Here is a 17793-nt window from a genome sequence, read left to right as displayed (position 1 = left end):
CCTCTCCTCTCCTCTCCTCTCCTCTCCTCTCCTCTCCTCTCCTCTCCCAGTGTCCAGGCAGTGACAATACAAGTGCTATGGATGAGTTTGGATGCACTGAATGCAAGTCACCTCTGTCAGATGTCACATCCTGCCTTCTCTGTCTTTCAGTCATTGATTTCTTATTTGTGCAGCTGATGTGCAGTAATTAATTTTATTCACTATTGCTTCTAAGAATCTAAAAAGCAGCCTGCAAGAAGCACAGCAGCTGTCTTTGACTAGATCTAGTACCATTTGGCTTGGAAAATGTACAGTTTTACACTGTCATGGGTATTATTTTACCAACTTAAAAATATTCCCTTAATACATCTTATTAGATAATCTTCTAGTTCCTTAGTACAGCACTTAGGTATATAAGAGGTGATTGTTAAAGAGATGGTTTAAAAAAACCCAAAAAGGCAAATTTTGGAAAAGTTTGTTTTTCCCGCCACTTTTGTTTTTATGACTCTTATGAATGAATTTGCAGAGAAGATTTTATAGACCTCTGGAAGTTTCAAAGATTGTAATTTAACACTATTCAGCATTTCTGCTGCTAACAAGATGATTTATGGGAAGCTTTATTTTTTTGAAAATGCAGTAATTAAAAATACTGTATATATTTGTTGTTGTTATTCTGCATTTCTCATGTTTTTACAGCAGGTTGTGTTCACTTTTACAGGTACTACAAATATTTTGGCCCACACACTCTATGGTATTAAACATGCAGTGACTGCAACATTGCACATTGTAATGGGTAAATATTTTTACATTCATTACCAGATTTCAAATAATAAAGCAGCATTTAGAAGTTTGTCATAACCAGTTGCTCAGTAAAGGCATAGCACTATGCTCTGTCAGTGTAAACTATACTGTAAGGCTTTTAAACCCAAATGATTCTATCCTGGTTTTATTTCTTTTAAATACTAACAGTTTCTAGAAGAAAGCTTTATTCTTAGAAAAAAATGTATCTCTTGCCACTGGGTCTGCACAATAAATGGGTTTTGAATGTGAAAATGTAATTGTGCTAGAAAGGAGAACTAGGTTGCTAGTGAAAAACTTATATTTGTTTCTTAGGAAATAGCAAATACTTAGGCAATGTTAATATCACTCTCAAAGCAGTCTTTCTTTAGGACTTTTTTTAAATTAAAAAAAAAAAGAGAGAAATGGGGAAGGTCCATCTTGAGTATCTCTTTTCTTGGTCTTGCAGTCTGCAGTGGAAGAGCCTTTGCTCTGTTTCTCAAGTAGTAATACAAAACCCTTTACAGGCAAAATCCAAACCTGTCTCTCTTTAAAAAATCAGAGGCACTGAATCTAATGGAAAATGCCCAGGGTTTATTACAGAAATAATGTATGTCCTATCTTGAAAAGAATTATATGTTTATATTTTATAACTGTAAACATGAATATATTTAAAATCTATATTTAAGAGTTCCCATAAGTCCTCCAGTACAATGTTCAGTCATTACATATATTTGGTGAAATGGTTGCAGAGATTTATGCAAATATTAGTGATATTACATTTTCTTTGATACTAGTTGTTGAAAATGTGCGTAGAGTTAAGAGTCAGACCCCTTGCAGCCTTATGGAGTAGCTGAATGTTTTACCATAACTTTAACGTTTTCAAGTACCTGAAATGACTACTTTCATAGAGTCTTAATTTTATCCAGATTGATTCTGGTTTCAGTTAGTAAAACTTGATTTCCTAGAGAGAGAAGAGTCTGGAGGGCTTTTTCCCCCAGCTAAAGTAGATGAAAAAGAAATGCTATGTTGTATGTCATTTGAAATACAGATGTCCTTTTTATTTTCTGTCCTCTCTATGAAATTGTAGGACACATTCAAACAGTAGATGTGTGTACTTTCAGCACTCCAAGCAAGCTGCTGCGCTTTGGGTTCTCGGCCATGTTTGGGTTTGGGGCGAGGACTTTGGCTTTGGCTGAGAAGCACCGCTGGATGCCCTCCAGTCAGAGGAAGGACTTTGCTTTTATCAAAACACTGGCAGATCTCAAGTATGCCAAGAGATGCTATGTTTTTCTAGTATTTCTCATTTTCTTAAGGAAAGTGCAATAATTAATGTGATAAAGAGATAGCAGTAGCTTATCTTAATTACAGACAGTTAACTCAGATGTGATGTGGATCCCTCTTACAAGTTAAAGACGAGAGAAATTCTGTACATTCAGAATCTCCCTAAAAACATCTTAACTTCGATAAAAGTCTGTCTAGCAGTCAGAATATTGGTTTACATCATAGTAAATATCAATACTTTTCTAGGCCAGAGGAATGTGAATTATCATTTCTACCTCTACAAATTCCGCAGGAAGACTGTCAGGAGAAGGACAGGTAAGTAAAACTGAGTCAAGCAATTCCAAAGCTACAAAAAAGTGTCTTTGAAGAATAAAATTTGAAAAATAAAATAAAATAAGATTCTTTACTTTGTTCAAATTTAATCAACAGGTGATATAATTTTAAAATATTTATTTTGACAACTGCAAACTTGTACACATTGTAAAGTGTTTCCTGTGGACTGTTGTAGAGGATTTTGTTACCAGGTAGTCTTCCACTCAGTATTATTGATTTGTTCAGGTCCACTAATATCTTGCTTTTTTCCTAAATTATGTGTTGCTTAAATGTGCAAAAAATGACTTTAATTTTTTTACCTACATGTTTCCACCATTTTAGAAAGAAGAAAGAGAAAACGGAAAAAGGTGAGTTTCTGCTTTTAGGATTTTTTAAAAGTGAACCATGGCCAGTTAACTGGAGTAATATAAAATTACTCTGTTATATTTAGGTAGCAAGGATCAATGGCAGAAAATTCAGGGTCACTTCCTGAATGTGAGCATTATGGCAATCCCTTGTCTGTGTTCAATGGCACCAAGAGGCTTGGCACCTAATACGAGGTCAGTATGGGTTTAGAGAATTAGTCATGTCTATAAATTCTGACATCTTACCTTAAGACCTTGGCTTTTCTGAGAATATGAGCCTATGTTTAGGTAGTCTAGTCCCTCTGGGCTGGGGGAGGGAGCAGAGACTGCAGCAGACTCGATAATCCCAGGAATTGTAATCAGTTTTTGGATCAGGCAAATAAGGTCAAGCAGTCTAACTAGAATTATGAGTGGATAATTGCTGTGATTAAATTAGTTGGCAAGTCTGACTTAAGTAGTAGTCATCGAGCAGTCATCTGTCATAGGATTTGGCTTTATGGGGAAACTTCACCCTTGGACTTTATTTTATTTTTTCAAATATAAAAGTGGCCCTTGTCTTCTGCTCTACAGCCAGCAAAAATAAAATACAAGTCTTTCTCATGTTATTAAGGACTAAAAGTCACACTTATCTTTTTTTATTGTTGTTTTTTTCTTTTGTTTTCCTCTGAACTTGAGAAATGCAGCTTCTACACGCACGGTTTGGGGAAAAAAAGGACTATGTAATGTGGTTGTTGACATTGACTCATTTTGCCTTTAGCTCCTTGTTGAGAGCCTTCTTTGTGGTGACCACAAGAGGTCTTAGGTGATAAATATATGTACTTGTTGTATCCAGTTGGCAATTAAGCAGAATAGCAAGCACAAACTTTGTAGTTGTATGCAAAATACAAAATGCTCCCTCAAAGAAGAATGCAGAGACTTGTGTGTGTGCATGAATGCGCACCAAAAACCCCCAACACTCAGGGAGGTTTATGGAATGAGTCTCTTTTGTTTCATTAGATTGTCACTAGGTAAAATTAGAGAAGAATTTGATGAGGTATTTTTCTTCAAAATTACTGGCTTCTCTTGTAGAATTTGACTTCGTGGATACAATGTAGAACCAAATTATTTATGATTAAACTCTTAATGAGAAGTTTTCTTTGCTACCAGGGTCCCGCTAATCTCATACTCCTCAAGAGAGTGCTCTGATGCTGTCCTGTCTTAGGAACTTTGTTCTGCATTTAGTGTTTTTATATTCCAGTCAGTTGGAAAATTCTGATGAGAATTTTAGCTTTGCTTTCTCTTTCCATCTGTTCTGCCCCATTTCTCAGTGACAGGGAATTTTGTGACAACTCCATGCAACTATCGCAGGTGTGAATGAGCCGTTTCTCTCCCGGTGTAGCTGCTCAGTGGATGTCCCTATTTTTTTTAATATAAGAACATCCTTTGTTCTTTCATCTCTTTTAAAAGATAATCTTAAAGTGTGGTCAGCTAGTAGTGTAGGAAGGGTAGACTCCTCAAACAGGAGCTTCCTTTGTCATAGTGAATTGACTGTAAGTCTATTCAATATGGGAAACAAAAATGTTGCACTGATTGTTAGAGATTCGAGACCCACTATGGAAGGAACTCATCTAGGTTTCTTCTCTCTCTTGTTTCCCCAAGAGGTTTCTGCCGTATGAAGACATTTGAAGTAGGATGCAAGCTTTGGCTGCTGCCTGCAACACAAGTTACACTGGTCTAAATTTGCAGAAACATGTCCAGATACATTTAACTGTCTGTACTATGGGAGCCCTGTGAGATGTGTTTTTCACAGCGTAGGTGTTGTGCTTCACTGCAGATGGGGCTTCCTTGAGAATTAATGAGAATTCTTTGTCATTCCTGAAGATGAAAGGCCCTAGTGCTGAATGCCTAATAGTCTGCTGTGCCCTTTCATTGAAACAAATAAGATAAGGAGGCAACTTTTTAAATGTCACCATCACTCTTTTCTGAATCAGCAAAGTACTGCTGTGCCAGGTGACTTGCTCAATGTTTATGTAACAATTATCCTCCCAGACAGTGCTGTTATCATAATCTGAGGACATTCCTGATGCAGCTGCTCAGTAGCTATCTGAACTATTACTACCAGTGCTGGTAGGCTGGAGGTAATTTTTTTAAACACTCTTGAGATGTTTTCCAAACATATATGCTGAATAAGTAAATAAATATATGTATACATATATGTGCAGGAGACAGGAAATAGACCATCTCTCTCCAGAAGGCAGTCTCAGCAGGGATTGCCATGTTCACCAGATACTCTTGTTGAACACTGATTTGTCTCTATAACTCAAATGGGACTTAGGCATGGTTGCATGGATGTTCCAGTTGTTAGCTTCTGTGTCCAGGTACTTTCCATTAAGGAATGTGGGAATTGACGCTGGCTCACTGTCTGACCCCAATTCTCAAAGATGCTAAAATACCCATGGTGACCAGATACTGAGAACCACTGAGCATCTGCACTGTGGGGGCTCTTCTTGTTTAATCTCCAGTACACGACTGTTTTATCTCACACAAAATTCTTAGTCCTTAACTTTCATTTTGTTCTGTGAAATGTATAAATAGAACTGTACGAAGAACTGCTAAGAGAGCCTGAGCAGTGGCCCAGTTGAAGATGGCACCCTTTGTTAGGGCAGCGTGGGTGTTGGTGGAGGGGGTGGGCAACCCATCTGCACTGGGTCTGTGCTGGGGGGGCTTCCATGCACCATGGCAATGTCTTCTGGGTACAGCTCTGCCTCACAGCACTTCTGGTAGTTGTTATACTTTGCTGCAGAGAAGAGTAAAAATAGAAATTTGTGATCCCTGATGTTTAAAAGCCATCTGTTAAGTAGAAAAGCAAAGTTTTCTTGGATTATATGTATTGTGTTCAAGAAATGATGGATATTGATAAAGGACTACAGTTTATTATTACAGTGTATGTTATAAATATATCAATGCTAAATTACTTCATTGGATAATTTATATTGATCCATGGAGTGGGGGTCAGCAAAAGGATTTGAAATACCATTGAGACTATTCTATTAATTTACTCTTGTAGGCTTTTAGAAGATTTTCTTTCTAATCTAGGCTATTGAAGAGCCTGTTATACTTCCAAATTAATGAATTATCTCTTTGGTTTGCTTTTCAGGTTGAATAATGGGAGCATGGCTCTTATTGTTGTACAAAATACTTCTCGAACAGAGTTTATAAAGCATCTGAAAAGATACACCAGTGTAGAAAATCAGGTACCGTTAATTTCTTTCTGGTGATTATAAAAAGAACAGTTAATCGTGAAAGTAGACAAGCTGCAAGAGTTAATGTTAGCATCCTCATAAGGAGACTTAGCTTCCTGTCAGAATACATTAGCCCCTTTTTATCTGATTTTTTTTTCTTTTTTTAAATCACTAGACTAATACAGATTAGCCTATTTCAGTCCATCTGTTGTGGTTTAAATTGTGTTTGTGTTGTACCATAGTTTTATGGGTGTAAAGCCCTTTCATCACAATAAGGAAACGCATGCTGGCTGAATTTTGTGTAGTACAGAGATCAAGAATGTGCAACTGGGGCAGCATCATGTAACTTTGTCAGAAATTGGTAAAGTTGCTAATTTCAGCAGCTCACAGCATGCTGTGCTGGTGGCAGTAGGTTGTGAGCATTGATTTTTAGCAGGGATGCATTCCATCTAGTTATGAATGTTTGCAGAACTGCTTTTCTAAATTGTCATTATTCTGTCTTGGAAGAGAAAAACGAAGCATTCAAACACAGACCTTATTGCTGTCTAAAGACCCACTGCATGGCCCAAGGACACTGGTACTCATTCAAATGTTCTGGGATTGTGTGAAATCATTTTATCAGGAAGGTTTGGGTTTGAATTCATCTCCAGTCAGGGAGTTTGGGGAAGAGATGGGTGACAATTCCAGGTGACAGCACTAATGGCTGAATTGAGGAAATCGTTTAAACTTTCCAGTTATGCTTTTGGAAGAAGGCCTTGCTTTTCTGTCTGCCTTTGTAGTTACAAATCAGACAAGGAGATGTGGGCTGTCCTTTAAGCTTAAGACAACCATTTACTAGAATTCTAAGTAGCCTGGTTTTGGACAAGATTACTGGTAATGATGAACAGAGCACAGGAAAAAATCTGCTTGGACTTTCACATATTTGATATGTGCAAAATATACCCCCTTACCTGCAGATTGATCGAGTCCAATATGGGAATACAAATGGAACACTACCGTTTTTTTTCTGAGGCACTATTTAGGAAAAAACACCACGTTAGTCTGTAAATGCTAGCTGGAATATATAATGGCTCATGTGGTCAAAGCTTGAGTTAAATGTTCCCACTTAGAACAAAAAAAAAAAAAGCCAGTTTTTAAATTTCAAGTAACCCGTTTTGTTCTAAGCTGCCACCTATAGCTTTCATCTTCATTTAATGTCTATCTGTGTTTGGTTTAGTTCAATTTTCCCTTTGTTGAGACCTACACAGTTCAAGAACTAAAAGTACAACCAAGGCTTAAAAGTGGACCTGATGCCAAGGAAAATACGCGTCTGAATGCTGCCTCTGCAGAAGGAAATTACCCTTGGAATATAGATGGAGACTTAATGAAAGAAGCATCAGAAGTTCACATTCGGTAAAGTCAAATATCCCATTTAAGGACCATATACCCATAACAGAGTAGTGCTGCAATCTTAGATGTGTTACATCTCTGTAGAGCACAGATGGCACCAAAGTTAGGTGTTCTTAATGCTCCTACAATAGAGCTGCTGTGCACTGCAGGGTCTGGCCCTTCTGCCATTGTTTGGGCCTCTGCCTGGTTGCCTTGTGCTCAGCTTTGGAAAGGTTTGTTATAACTCACATGGCCTTTCCATCCTGGTCCTCCATCAGCTTCCACTCCAGTTTTCTTTCTTGTTACTTTACTGCTTCTTCTTTCTTCTTTCCTGTTACTTTACCCTTTCAATTCTTGGAGGAGAACAGATGTATATAATGTGTCTCCATAAGGAGCTCCTTTTGGGACAGGGATTGCTACTTGGAAAAGCAGCATGTGTAAGGTTAAGAAAAACATGTAGTTCTTCAACTGAGGAAAACTTAATGCTGCTTGAGAATAGTCTCTGTAGTCTCCAGCATCTAAGAACGAGACTACAAATACATAGGAAATGGGAGGATTACCCGTGGAATTAAGGGGGCAGTGGCTCATTTTTCTGCAATGCACACAGGGTTAGCTGAAGGCACACAGCTCAGAGTAAGTCTGGTATGTGAAATAAAAGGTAGATCATGTTGTAGGATACATAATATATTCTTCTAAAGATGATCCTATAGGAATTGCCAAAATGTAATTCACTCTGATTTATTTCCATATAAAAGCTCATACATATTTGTTCTCCTCCCCAACCTCAAAGAGCAGCACACCCATTGCAAAAGTTGATGAAGTTTGATTGATAAAGTTTGATTTCCTTGCTTCACAGGGTGCATCCTCAACTTATTGATCTCTATGGAGTGAACACTGATGACCTGGAGAGTTCCCAAGCAACATGCAACTGCATATAGAAGGGACACACTGGAAATTCTGTAATAAAGAATCCTATTCTCACCTCTATGCACAGCCTTCCAATGTGCTGGACTTGTACTGATGTCAGTTGTAGCAGAAGCTTGATTGGGATGTTTGTTCAAGTTCTGGGTTTAAATTCTTATTAAATGATATATTTTTATTCTTATTAAATGATATTACAGTATTTAACTGTATAGGAGCTGTTAGGCTTTAACAAAATTGATTATATTGGTCTCTTACAAATTTGGGATTAGAGGAGTGTCCATCAGAATAGAAAAAAGTTTGGTTTTCATTATAGTCTAGATTTTTTTAGAATGAGATACTTCTAAGCCTGCTGCTGCTATCCACGTTGTCAGGTAACTCAGTTCAGAACAGGGAAGAACCATACCTCTACTCACCAGCTCTAGTTGAAGAGTCGTGGCAAAATAAAAATTAATTTATTTTGCATTTATTTTTTTAATCAAGTACTTCTAGTTACAATTTTTAATATTGCCTTAATACTTGTGCTCTCAAAATGTTTCTAGTCAAATAATCTAAGAGAATATGCTGATGTCTTATACAGCTTTCCTTTGTTAAAATGTATTTTAAAAACTGCTCTTTGTATAAAATTAATATTTTCTCTATCTTAGAACTGAAATGTTATTCAGCATAGTTTTTGTTGTTGCTGAGACTAAAGTTATGATAAATAATTCGGAGTTGACTTAAGTTTTTATAATTTCCCTATAGGGTATAAACACAATTTTTGAGTGGTTTTTTTGGTAACTTACTTAATATTGAATACAATAATTTCAGAGGACAGCAAATTAAGACTATATTTTTCTGGCAACTGGCTTCCTTTGAGTTGAAAAGTAGCAGAGTATGTTTTTCAGTCTGCAGGACCATGGATAATGAATGTTCTCCTGGTCACTGATCTAGGAATCGTTCAGAAGGCAGAGCACAAATAATGGTGTGAAAGCTGAATTTTTTCAGGGCAAGAATGAATTGTTTCAGGTGCTTTCTTCAGGAAGCACTCAAGGGTAATGTGAAATCCAGTCCTTGTATGATGGTGCTAAGTCAAGGGCTTAAACCTTTACAAGAGATCTATAGCTACTGTGATTTTAAATACTTTTTGTGAAAAATTCTCATCTGTGATAAATACACAGGACAAAGTACTGCACCTTAAGTACTGCAGATGAAGATTTGGCTCCTAGACTCAAACTGTTACCTGTTGTCAAAGTCACAGGGACCAGTCTCCAGTTAAAATTCATACTCTATCCCATCAAATATTTTTAACATGCTAAGGCAATTCAAACTAAGCTTCTTAAAGCTGTCTAAAAAGGCATTCCAGCACCATTTAGTAGATTTAAATGTTATTTATTAAATGAAATTTAACAAAATAATTGAACTTGGAGAACAAACAGCATTCATGTTAACTTGTTTGGGTTTTTAATAAAATGTAATCGAATAATACTTTATAATCTTGCCACCATCAGGACATTGTACATTCATTTTTTGTCGACCTGGTTTATAAAAGCTTCATAATTTTGCTTCATATCCTAAGAACAGGTAGCCAACATTTACATGTTAACAATCAGATCTGAATAGAAAGTGTACAATTTCCAAGGCATCATGATCACATGTACTGACATGTAAACTATTTCAAAGATAAATAAAATGCTTTGGTTTCACTTCCTTGCATTGCTTGTACTCAAAAGAACGTGAATGCTTCTTCCAGTATTTGAGGTATATTTTTCACAGTATGCTGTAATGTCAAACTAATTTCTGTTCAAAGGTTTTTTGGTTAAAGTGCAAAAATTCACTAAAGCCATGTGGAAGGTAAGCATTTTTTGGTACAGTTTCATAGACTTGCAAGAAAGTATTTCATTCTTGACATACTTTGACTTTTTAAAAAAATATATGCACATTCATTTGTCCTTGCACTGTAGCTATTAGAGGAAAACATACTTTGGAGTGATCCACATCTTTGGCATAAAATGAAGTGAAAGGAAGTTACAAAATGGTCCCAAATACCTTTGGAATCCATGGGCAACATGGCTTTTATGGCACCAAGCACTCTCTTAGCAGAAGCGCTTGCTGAAGGCACTCTCTGTGGGTTTGAGTTTCAGGCTAATTCCCAGAGGGTGATGCAGCTTCAAAGCATTTGTACAGATGACATTCCTTTCTCTCTGCAGTTCAGAAAGACATCCAAGGCCTGGCCTCAGGGCCATACTCTGTCCTTCTGCTGCAAGAGATTCAGTTCTTGAAGAAGGTGTACATTCTCCAGCTCTTCTGGGGAGCAAAGGAAGGTTTTTTTCCCTGGCTTGTGCTGTTTCACCAAAGCTAGGTGGCAGTGCAAACTTAGCTAGCTGAAGAAGCTTCCTGGAGTAGCAGAGCAGTGGTTTGATCCATGTTTCTGTTCAGTCATTTGCCTTTCCACTGAGTGGCTGCTGAGGGTGCCTGTTTGGATGGTATTTATCTGACACCTTCCCAGGAACCCAAGCTGGCTCTCCAAGTGACTTCCTTATTAAGTACTTTCAGGTAAAGGGTGGCACAGCTAAAGGCAAAATTTGGCCCATTGCAGTTGGAGTCTTTTGGGTATGTGTCTCTGTTTTGTCAGCTGAAGCCTGTCTCTTTTTTCAGGTTCTGGAAGAATGCCAGCACTAAATACTATTATAAGTACTATAGAAAAATCTTCAAATAAATAAAAATAAATACTTGCTTTAAAAAAAACCCACATAGAAATAATTCACTGGAGAAGTCCCAAGCCTTATGGCAGCACTATCTGAGGAAAGGATGGAACAAGTAATTCTGTCATGCTTCCAAGTACCATGTTAAAGATGGCTACAGATTATGATCTCCAATATGTTAATCTTTCTACAGCTGCATCTCCAGGCTACCCCACACAATTCCCTGCTCTGAATCCACCTTTGGCTTTCCTGGTTCTGTCGTGCCTGGGTGTCTGAGTCTTCAGTGATGTGGCTGTGCCTGTGAAGCCAAAGCTTACATGGTGACCTGCAGAAGCCCAGAGCTTCTGAGAACCATTTTCTATGTCTGTGCATTCTGTTTACAGTCCTGCTGGTTTAAGCTAATCTACCCTTGGTAAAATGCCAAAGCAAGATGAGAGAGGATTTCTTCTTGAACGCCTGCTCAAAATATTATTGAAACTTTAAAATTAATAGAATAACTCATGCTAATGTGCTTGAGATCAGACTTTCCAGGATTGGCCAAAAATTTTTACTTTCTTTCTGGTAAGTAATTCTTCTCTTTATCTTTAGTGTTCTTCTGTCTGTTTGAAACCAGATCTATATATATGGCATTTCAAATATTACTGTGAGACCTCAGAACAGACTGGTTTACTATTTTGATATTAGAACAACAGTACTGTAAGGTGTATCCTCCACACAGTTCAAGGAAATAAAGCATGTTTTGTAAGAGCAAGTGAGCTCAAGGCCTAGATTGTTTCTCCTGTGAATTAACCTGAATTTTAATTTCTTCATTTTAAAATCAAACATTTATTTGGCTTCTTAGTCATTTTTGTTCCCACTTTTAAAACTCCAGCTGTCTCTTCTGTTCGTGTCTTGAGGGACTGGTTTGTATTTCCTTTTGAAAAAGCCAATCTGAAATACATAATTTGTCATAATCTGTTGTCAGCAAATCTTTGTTATCAAATCAAAACCATATAAAAGAATAATTAAAACAAAAATGCATATATGTGGCATTTATGAAGTATGGTATTTATCAGTGCTTTGTCATACCAAGTAATCAAGTGTTACTCATCCATCAAAAAAGCAGGTTTGCTTTTTCTTCTGTTACTTTTTGGGAGGCTAATGCTCTCCTGCACGGAGTAAAGACTTAGGCTTGTGAACTTTAACAGTCCACAGAATTCAGTACTTTTGAAAATGTGAAATGGTAATAAAACTTTCCTGTTCAATTTATTTCATTTCTACATGTCCATGTAAAAATGATGGATAGAGAAAGTCTCCATGTAGGTAAAGAAGTTAACAATCTCTTAATCACTTGTCAGAGGAGCTGCATTCTTATTAGTTTTCTCTTTTACTTATGCACAGAATTTTTTTAGTATTTATGTTGCAGTTTGAAATCTTAAACATTTTATACTGGTATGAAACCATGTTTTAAACTACCAGTCATCATGTGTCAAGTGACATTAAATGTGGAGCACCATCCCACAAAAATGATCCATTTGATATCATTAAATTACATAAATCATTTGCAAACATGAGATGCCACATAAAACATTGTAAAGGGACTGTGATATTGAGTAATAGAAAATGTAGAATATGCAGAAGGTGAAATGAAAAAAACCCAGAGAAATACTTTTTAAAAACCCCAAGTTACAAGAGGAATTTCTTTCTTTAGAAAAGACAGATCATAATTAAACGTTATTTATTATTTAACCTGCTTTAACCCAGATCCAAAAATCCTTCAATAGTGTGAATTCCTGACTTGAGAGCAACTAAGAAATACTGAAAACCTACCTTCCATAATATAAATGAAAGAACCAAAAACAAGGTAACACCAACTATCAAGCCTAGGGTAATAATTAGCAAAGTAACATGGTATTTTGGCTTTTGGTGGTGCACTCCTTCCAGATAGACCTGAAAAACAGAAAATAAGCTTAGTGTTAACTGTTGGGCTTTTTTCCCGTAAAAGATAGTAAAAAAACCTATGAAAATTAATTAAATTTTCATGTAATTAACACTCTAGTCATTGCCTGTGTATAGGTATGTATAGGATTCTACAATTTTAATCCCTGTTGGTTTTTCTACTTCAACATGTTTATCACAAATTCGTAAGAGAATTCTTACATATGCAGCTTGCTTGTCCTTATGTAGTTCAATAACTTTTGCATTTTTTTCTGGCCAGGCTCTTGCTCTCACTTCAAACTTCAATACTGATGCATCATCCTGATTAAAAAAAAAAAAAAAAATTCTATCTTTTAAAAAATAATTTAAACACATTGATTCCTGCCCAGCAAAAATGGTAACACAGCTGCTGCCATAACCACAATTTCACACAAACACACAATGGTGCCTTTTTCTGAGCACAAAACGAATTAGTTCCAGAAGCTGGAATGAAGCCAGGTTGGATTTTACTTAAGTCCACATCCACACTGCTTTTCTTAGAAAAATACAATTATGAGTTGAAATTAAATCCCCATCCTATATAACCCAGCCAGAATAGGGAAAGCAATGCACACCATAATGTGACAAACTAAAATACATATTTTTGTTTTTCATACATCACCTTAAGCCTTAGCATTGGCAACATAAAATAGGTTAAAACCTAAAAGATTTAATCATGTTTGAATCATGTTTCACTGTTAGAAAACAAATACTAACACCTAGAATTTATATGCAGGGAATACTGCAAATATGCCTTGAAATATTCCCCTCAAGTATGAAAAATGCATGTGTTACCATTTCTAAAAGTAAAGGAGTAGCCTCCAGATGCAACTGAACAGTCGCTTCTTTTCCACTTTCCATGTTTCCCAGCTTGCAGTGTATTTGTAAGCACAGGCTGTCGTTCTTCATGCAGTACTGTACAAGGGAGGGAAAGACTAAAACTTAATCAACTTTAGTGCTAAGATTATAAAGACAATCAGGAACTGACCAAAACAAAAAGATTCATGTTTATTATTGAAAACTCAGGGTATAACTCGAGGTTGTCATCCATCCCTGTTATTCCTGTGGTGTTAAAGGCACAGTAGCAAGAGACCAGCCTAGTTGTTATACAAAACAAATCATTTTTCTCAAAAATTCGATTATTTTAAGACTGGAAAAGAACAAGCGTCATAATTTTTTTATATGTTTAAGGTTTATTTTTACACATTTATTTCAAATTAGCTTTTATCAATAATGATAAATGACTCTATGCTATCCAGTACAAACAGTGTAATTGGTTGATCCTTACATTTGTACACTGACAACTAGCACACTTCACAGAGCTTTGGAGAAGACAAAACCACAAGGCTGTACATGATTATGTTTATTAAATCTTTATCATTATTCTTTATCCAAGGCTACCATGCTGATGTACTGATTGGATATTCTAGTGCAAGGTGTATCTCAATCATTGTCTGATATTCCCTGTAATGCACTTACTTAAAAGTCCCCAATTAACATATTTAAAAAATGGGTGGTTTTGGTTTTTTTCTTGGGTTTGGGGTTTTTTTGTTGGTTTTTTGTTTTAGTTTTTGTTCTTGTTTTTTTTTAAAGATGACAGATTAAACAACATTGTACTTTATCAAAGACAAGGTGCAGGAAACAGATCTCTATGAGGACAAACCCTCAGCAATGCAATGCTAAAACAGCAGTTCTGGTTTGGACTTTGTAGTCAAGGGTCTGATCTCCAGCAAGGTCTGTGAGCAGGAACAGAGGGATGAGCTGGAGCAGGCCAGGCATGTATGGTACTCTCCCAGCCTCCCAAATATTTTTAATAGCTTCCCAGCCAAAAATGGTTTCCATATATTTTGTAATTCTTATTGACTTCCAGTGCCATTAACTTGTATAGTCTTCCTTGGAATTCAGTTATTTCTAACATTCATAACACCTGTCAGGAAGAACTTCCACCACGAGTACTCTTTTGGGGTTTTTTTACCTAGCTCCTGTTAGTTATATTTGATAGCACTGTTTTGATGTGGAAAAGACAATCAATATTTGATCTGCATACTTCACGTAATTAAAATAAAGCCTGTTTTTCCCTGATGCATCATTTTCTATTTGTTACTGAATTTCCTCTGCCATTCTGTTTGCCCACTCACTCAGTTCCATACCCCTTTGGCAGCTCTTTGTAGGTGCCTGCCATCCACCCTGGCTTCAGCAATGTGTCATTAATCAACTTTCTCAGCTCAGTTCTCACCCCATTCACTGAAGTCACTTATGACTACCCTGAACTTATCACAGGTCTCACCACACATCCTTGGAAGATGGCTCTGGTGACCTTATTATATAAGATACACTCTTGTACAAGGCTCATTCATACAGTCATTTCCCACTGATGCCAAAAGACAGACCTTACCATGTGCCTCTTAGTAGGCTTTGAAAAGAAAGTGATGACATCCTTTAATATGTTTTCATTATTTTCTGCTGTGTTACAGTTTCTGGGATATTTATTATAGGAGCAGTGTCCAGCTGTTGTCTGGAAATAAATATAACGTCATTATTAGAATTTAAGTATCAGATTAAAATCAGAATAAAGATTTCTGAAAGGTTAAAAAAAATGTAAATTTTATTTCCAGAATTCTGAAACACTTGGGGCTGAAGATGATCCTATCCTTGTTCACTCTGCTTCACCATGGCTAGCAAATCAAACACAGACTAAGTACCTAGCTGACTTTGTTCTGCTTCTCTTTTTCACAGAGTTATACAGCTAGTAATACATTAAGTAACCTTTGCTTACCTTGATATCCAGTGGGTTGAATAATTTGGAGTCCCTGGGTGGAAAAGCATTCGGTATCATTATCTCTAAGCTGGTGTTTGGAGACATGCTTGGTCCTGCACTGATAACCTTGTGGGGAAGAGGTAGAGTTACACAGTTAAAGCTTCAACAGTACCTATTCAACAAACAAAAATATACATCTATAAATACATAAAACTTCACAGAATGGGGTAGCAGCTGGTCTGTTATGCTGTCATGAAAGTGGATTGTGCTAGGAGTGTTAACATTTTGCTCATTCATTCTGTGGGCTTACTGCACCCTTCACTCCTCCAAAGCTGATGAGTAAGAAGTGCTAATCTGTGATGAGTACCTGAGGTCATACAGACTGCCTGCCAGGGAGTATGCAAAAGGAACTAGGAGAGATCTATGTCCAAACTCCTGCTTTTAATCCACTGGAGACAAATTTGATGCTATAGATACTCTTATAAGAAGCTCCTAATTCGTTTTTCTTACCATAATTCCTTTCAAATTGTTTCTGAAAGGAAAAAGGGGCAAGTCAGGACTGCTCTACCACTTTCAATCCTGCTTGTGTTAAGAATTTTTTCTCTGATGATTCAGTGGAAGATTTTCCAGGCCAAAAAATGTGTTCTAAGAGGGATTAACAGCAACTTCCCATCACTAATGCACAAAAGTAACTCATGGTGCCCTTGTACTCTTAAAAGTTTCCTTACTGACTGTCTAGACTGTCATTAGATACACTAAACATTAACCCTCAAAACAAGGATGACGGGGTTTACAAAGGAAAACTCTTACATGGAAAGTGAAGTTGATATTTTCCTTCATACATGTAACTGGTGAATCTTTCCCTTCTGCTCCATAAAGAAATGAGGTTGGTGACACAAACCTACAGCAATTTAGAAATTGTTAATAAACAGAATTGCTATATATCATTAGCATAACTTTCTGCTCCATGCTGCCTCCAGTAAGATTAGTTGTAAGAAAATACCCAAGTTTGCTTTTAAGTAAATCTAGGAACACAGGGTAGACATCATCTGCCTTTGGAATAGAAACCCTCCACATTTTTATTCTTTCCTCTCAAAAAGGCAGATGAATCACAAAAAGTCATAATCCTCACCCAAAACTACGCTCCATGAATGTCCCACAAGAAAACCAGAGTATGGTTCATGTTAAGCAAGGAATCTGAGGCTCTGCTATGCTCTTATTAAATACATCTTTCTATAAAAAATACTCCACTTTTTAAAAAACATTAAGTCTGTTAAGGAACAAATCTGAAGCACCATAGATACCAATGGTCTCATCTTACAATAGGGGAAACAAACTCTTACAAGTGTCTGGGTCAGAGTGCAGGATAGCTGAGCTGAGCAGTCCCAGGATTTTGTCAGCTATGTCACACTTCTGCTTAAAAACTTTGTGAATTTAGAATAGTAACAAGACAACAGTTGTACGGACGTGCAGGTATACCAACAGGTGACTTACCCATGAGTATTTAACTCAATCTCATATTTTAGAGGTATAGGTAAAGTCAGCATGTTATCCAGCAACATGTTCCCATCTTCATTTTTACTACAAAAATGCAAAGTGAGAAAAATCTGTATTGAAGGTATCATCATATGCTGTGCACTCTTTCTGTAAACAAATGCTAAACAGACCTTTCAGCTTATTAAAATAAAAATATTTAATTGGTAACTACATGTCAGGCACTAAAGCCCCCCACATTTTTTACAGGCAGAAACCTGCTCATTATTTAAATATCTATCACCTATTTTTCTTGGTAATTTCTCTGTCTCTACAGATTTGCAACCAATGTACTTTCTTGCAATCATGCTTTGCTAAGCCTTTCCAGTGTTCCTTTATTTGTTTTCCAAAGCTAGTAGTATTTCTCATTCATTCAATTTTTATTAGACTTTACCAGGTAGCATTAATGATGATGTTGAGGTCCTCCTCTGCTCTGGTTAACGAGCTTGCATCCAAGAGGAAACTATAATCCAGCTGTAGAACAAATAAAATTTTCCTTATATTAAATGATAGTGCACCTTGACACAGTTTCAGTTCAAGTATCTTATTAAACTCATTTAGAATTTCCTGCCCTAAAAAATTCAGAACTAAGAAAATACTTGCTTTTTGTGTCTTCTACTCCCTTTCTATTGACC

At 36.6% G+C, this 17793-nt stretch overlaps 2 protein-coding genes across 4 annotated transcripts in view; one reads left to right on the top strand and one right to left on the bottom strand.

Moving 5' to 3' along the window:
* CERKL (ceramide kinase like) overlaps nt 1–9912 on the top strand; it is a 52491-nt gene extending 42579 nt beyond the window's left edge. For all 3 annotated transcript variants that reach the window (XM_042040552.1, XM_042040554.1, XM_042040555.1), the window contains exons 6-13: nt 698–772; nt 1847–2024; nt 2287–2355; nt 2695–2720; nt 2804–2912; nt 5854–5950; nt 7155–7330; nt 8163–9912. In XM_042040552.1, the coding sequence (XP_041896486.1) occupies nt 698–772; nt 1847–2024; nt 2287–2355; nt 2695–2720; nt 2804–2912; nt 5854–5950; nt 7155–7330; nt 8163–8244 (812 nt within the window). In that variant the 3' untranslated portion in view covers nt 8245–9912. The remainder of the gene's footprint in view (nt 1–697; nt 773–1846; nt 2025–2286; nt 2356–2694; nt 2721–2803; nt 2913–5853; nt 5951–7154; nt 7331–8162) is intronic.
* ITGA4 (integrin subunit alpha 4) overlaps nt 9583–17793 on the bottom strand; it is a 35201-nt gene continuing 26990 nt past the window's right edge. Inside the window, exons 20-28 of the mRNA XM_042040551.1 lie at nt 17553–17632; nt 17120–17206; nt 16436–16526; nt 15644–15751; nt 15263–15382; nt 13663–13782; nt 13051–13149; nt 12721–12840; nt 9583–11841 (exon numbers count right to left, since the gene is read on the bottom strand). Coding sequence (XP_041896485.1) covers nt 11749–11841; nt 12721–12840; nt 13051–13149; nt 13663–13782; nt 15263–15382; nt 15644–15751; nt 16436–16526; nt 17120–17206; nt 17553–17632 — 918 coding nt within the window. The 3' untranslated portion in view covers nt 9583–11748. The remainder of the gene's footprint in view (nt 11842–12720; nt 12841–13050; nt 13150–13662; nt 13783–15262; nt 15383–15643; nt 15752–16435; nt 16527–17119; nt 17207–17552; nt 17633–17793) is intronic.

The sequence above is a fragment of the Corvus kubaryi genome, unplaced genomic scaffold (genome assembly GCF_017639235.1).
Source record: "Corvus kubaryi isolate FWS band 111438036 unplaced genomic scaffold, C.kubaryi_AGA036_p1.0 37396, whole genome shotgun sequence".
NCBI classification, from domain to species: domain Eukaryota; kingdom Metazoa; phylum Chordata; class Aves; order Passeriformes; family Corvidae; genus Corvus; species Corvus kubaryi.
The sequence above is the reverse complement of the archived record's forward strand: the minus strand, read 5'-3'. Positions and strand labels throughout refer to the sequence as shown.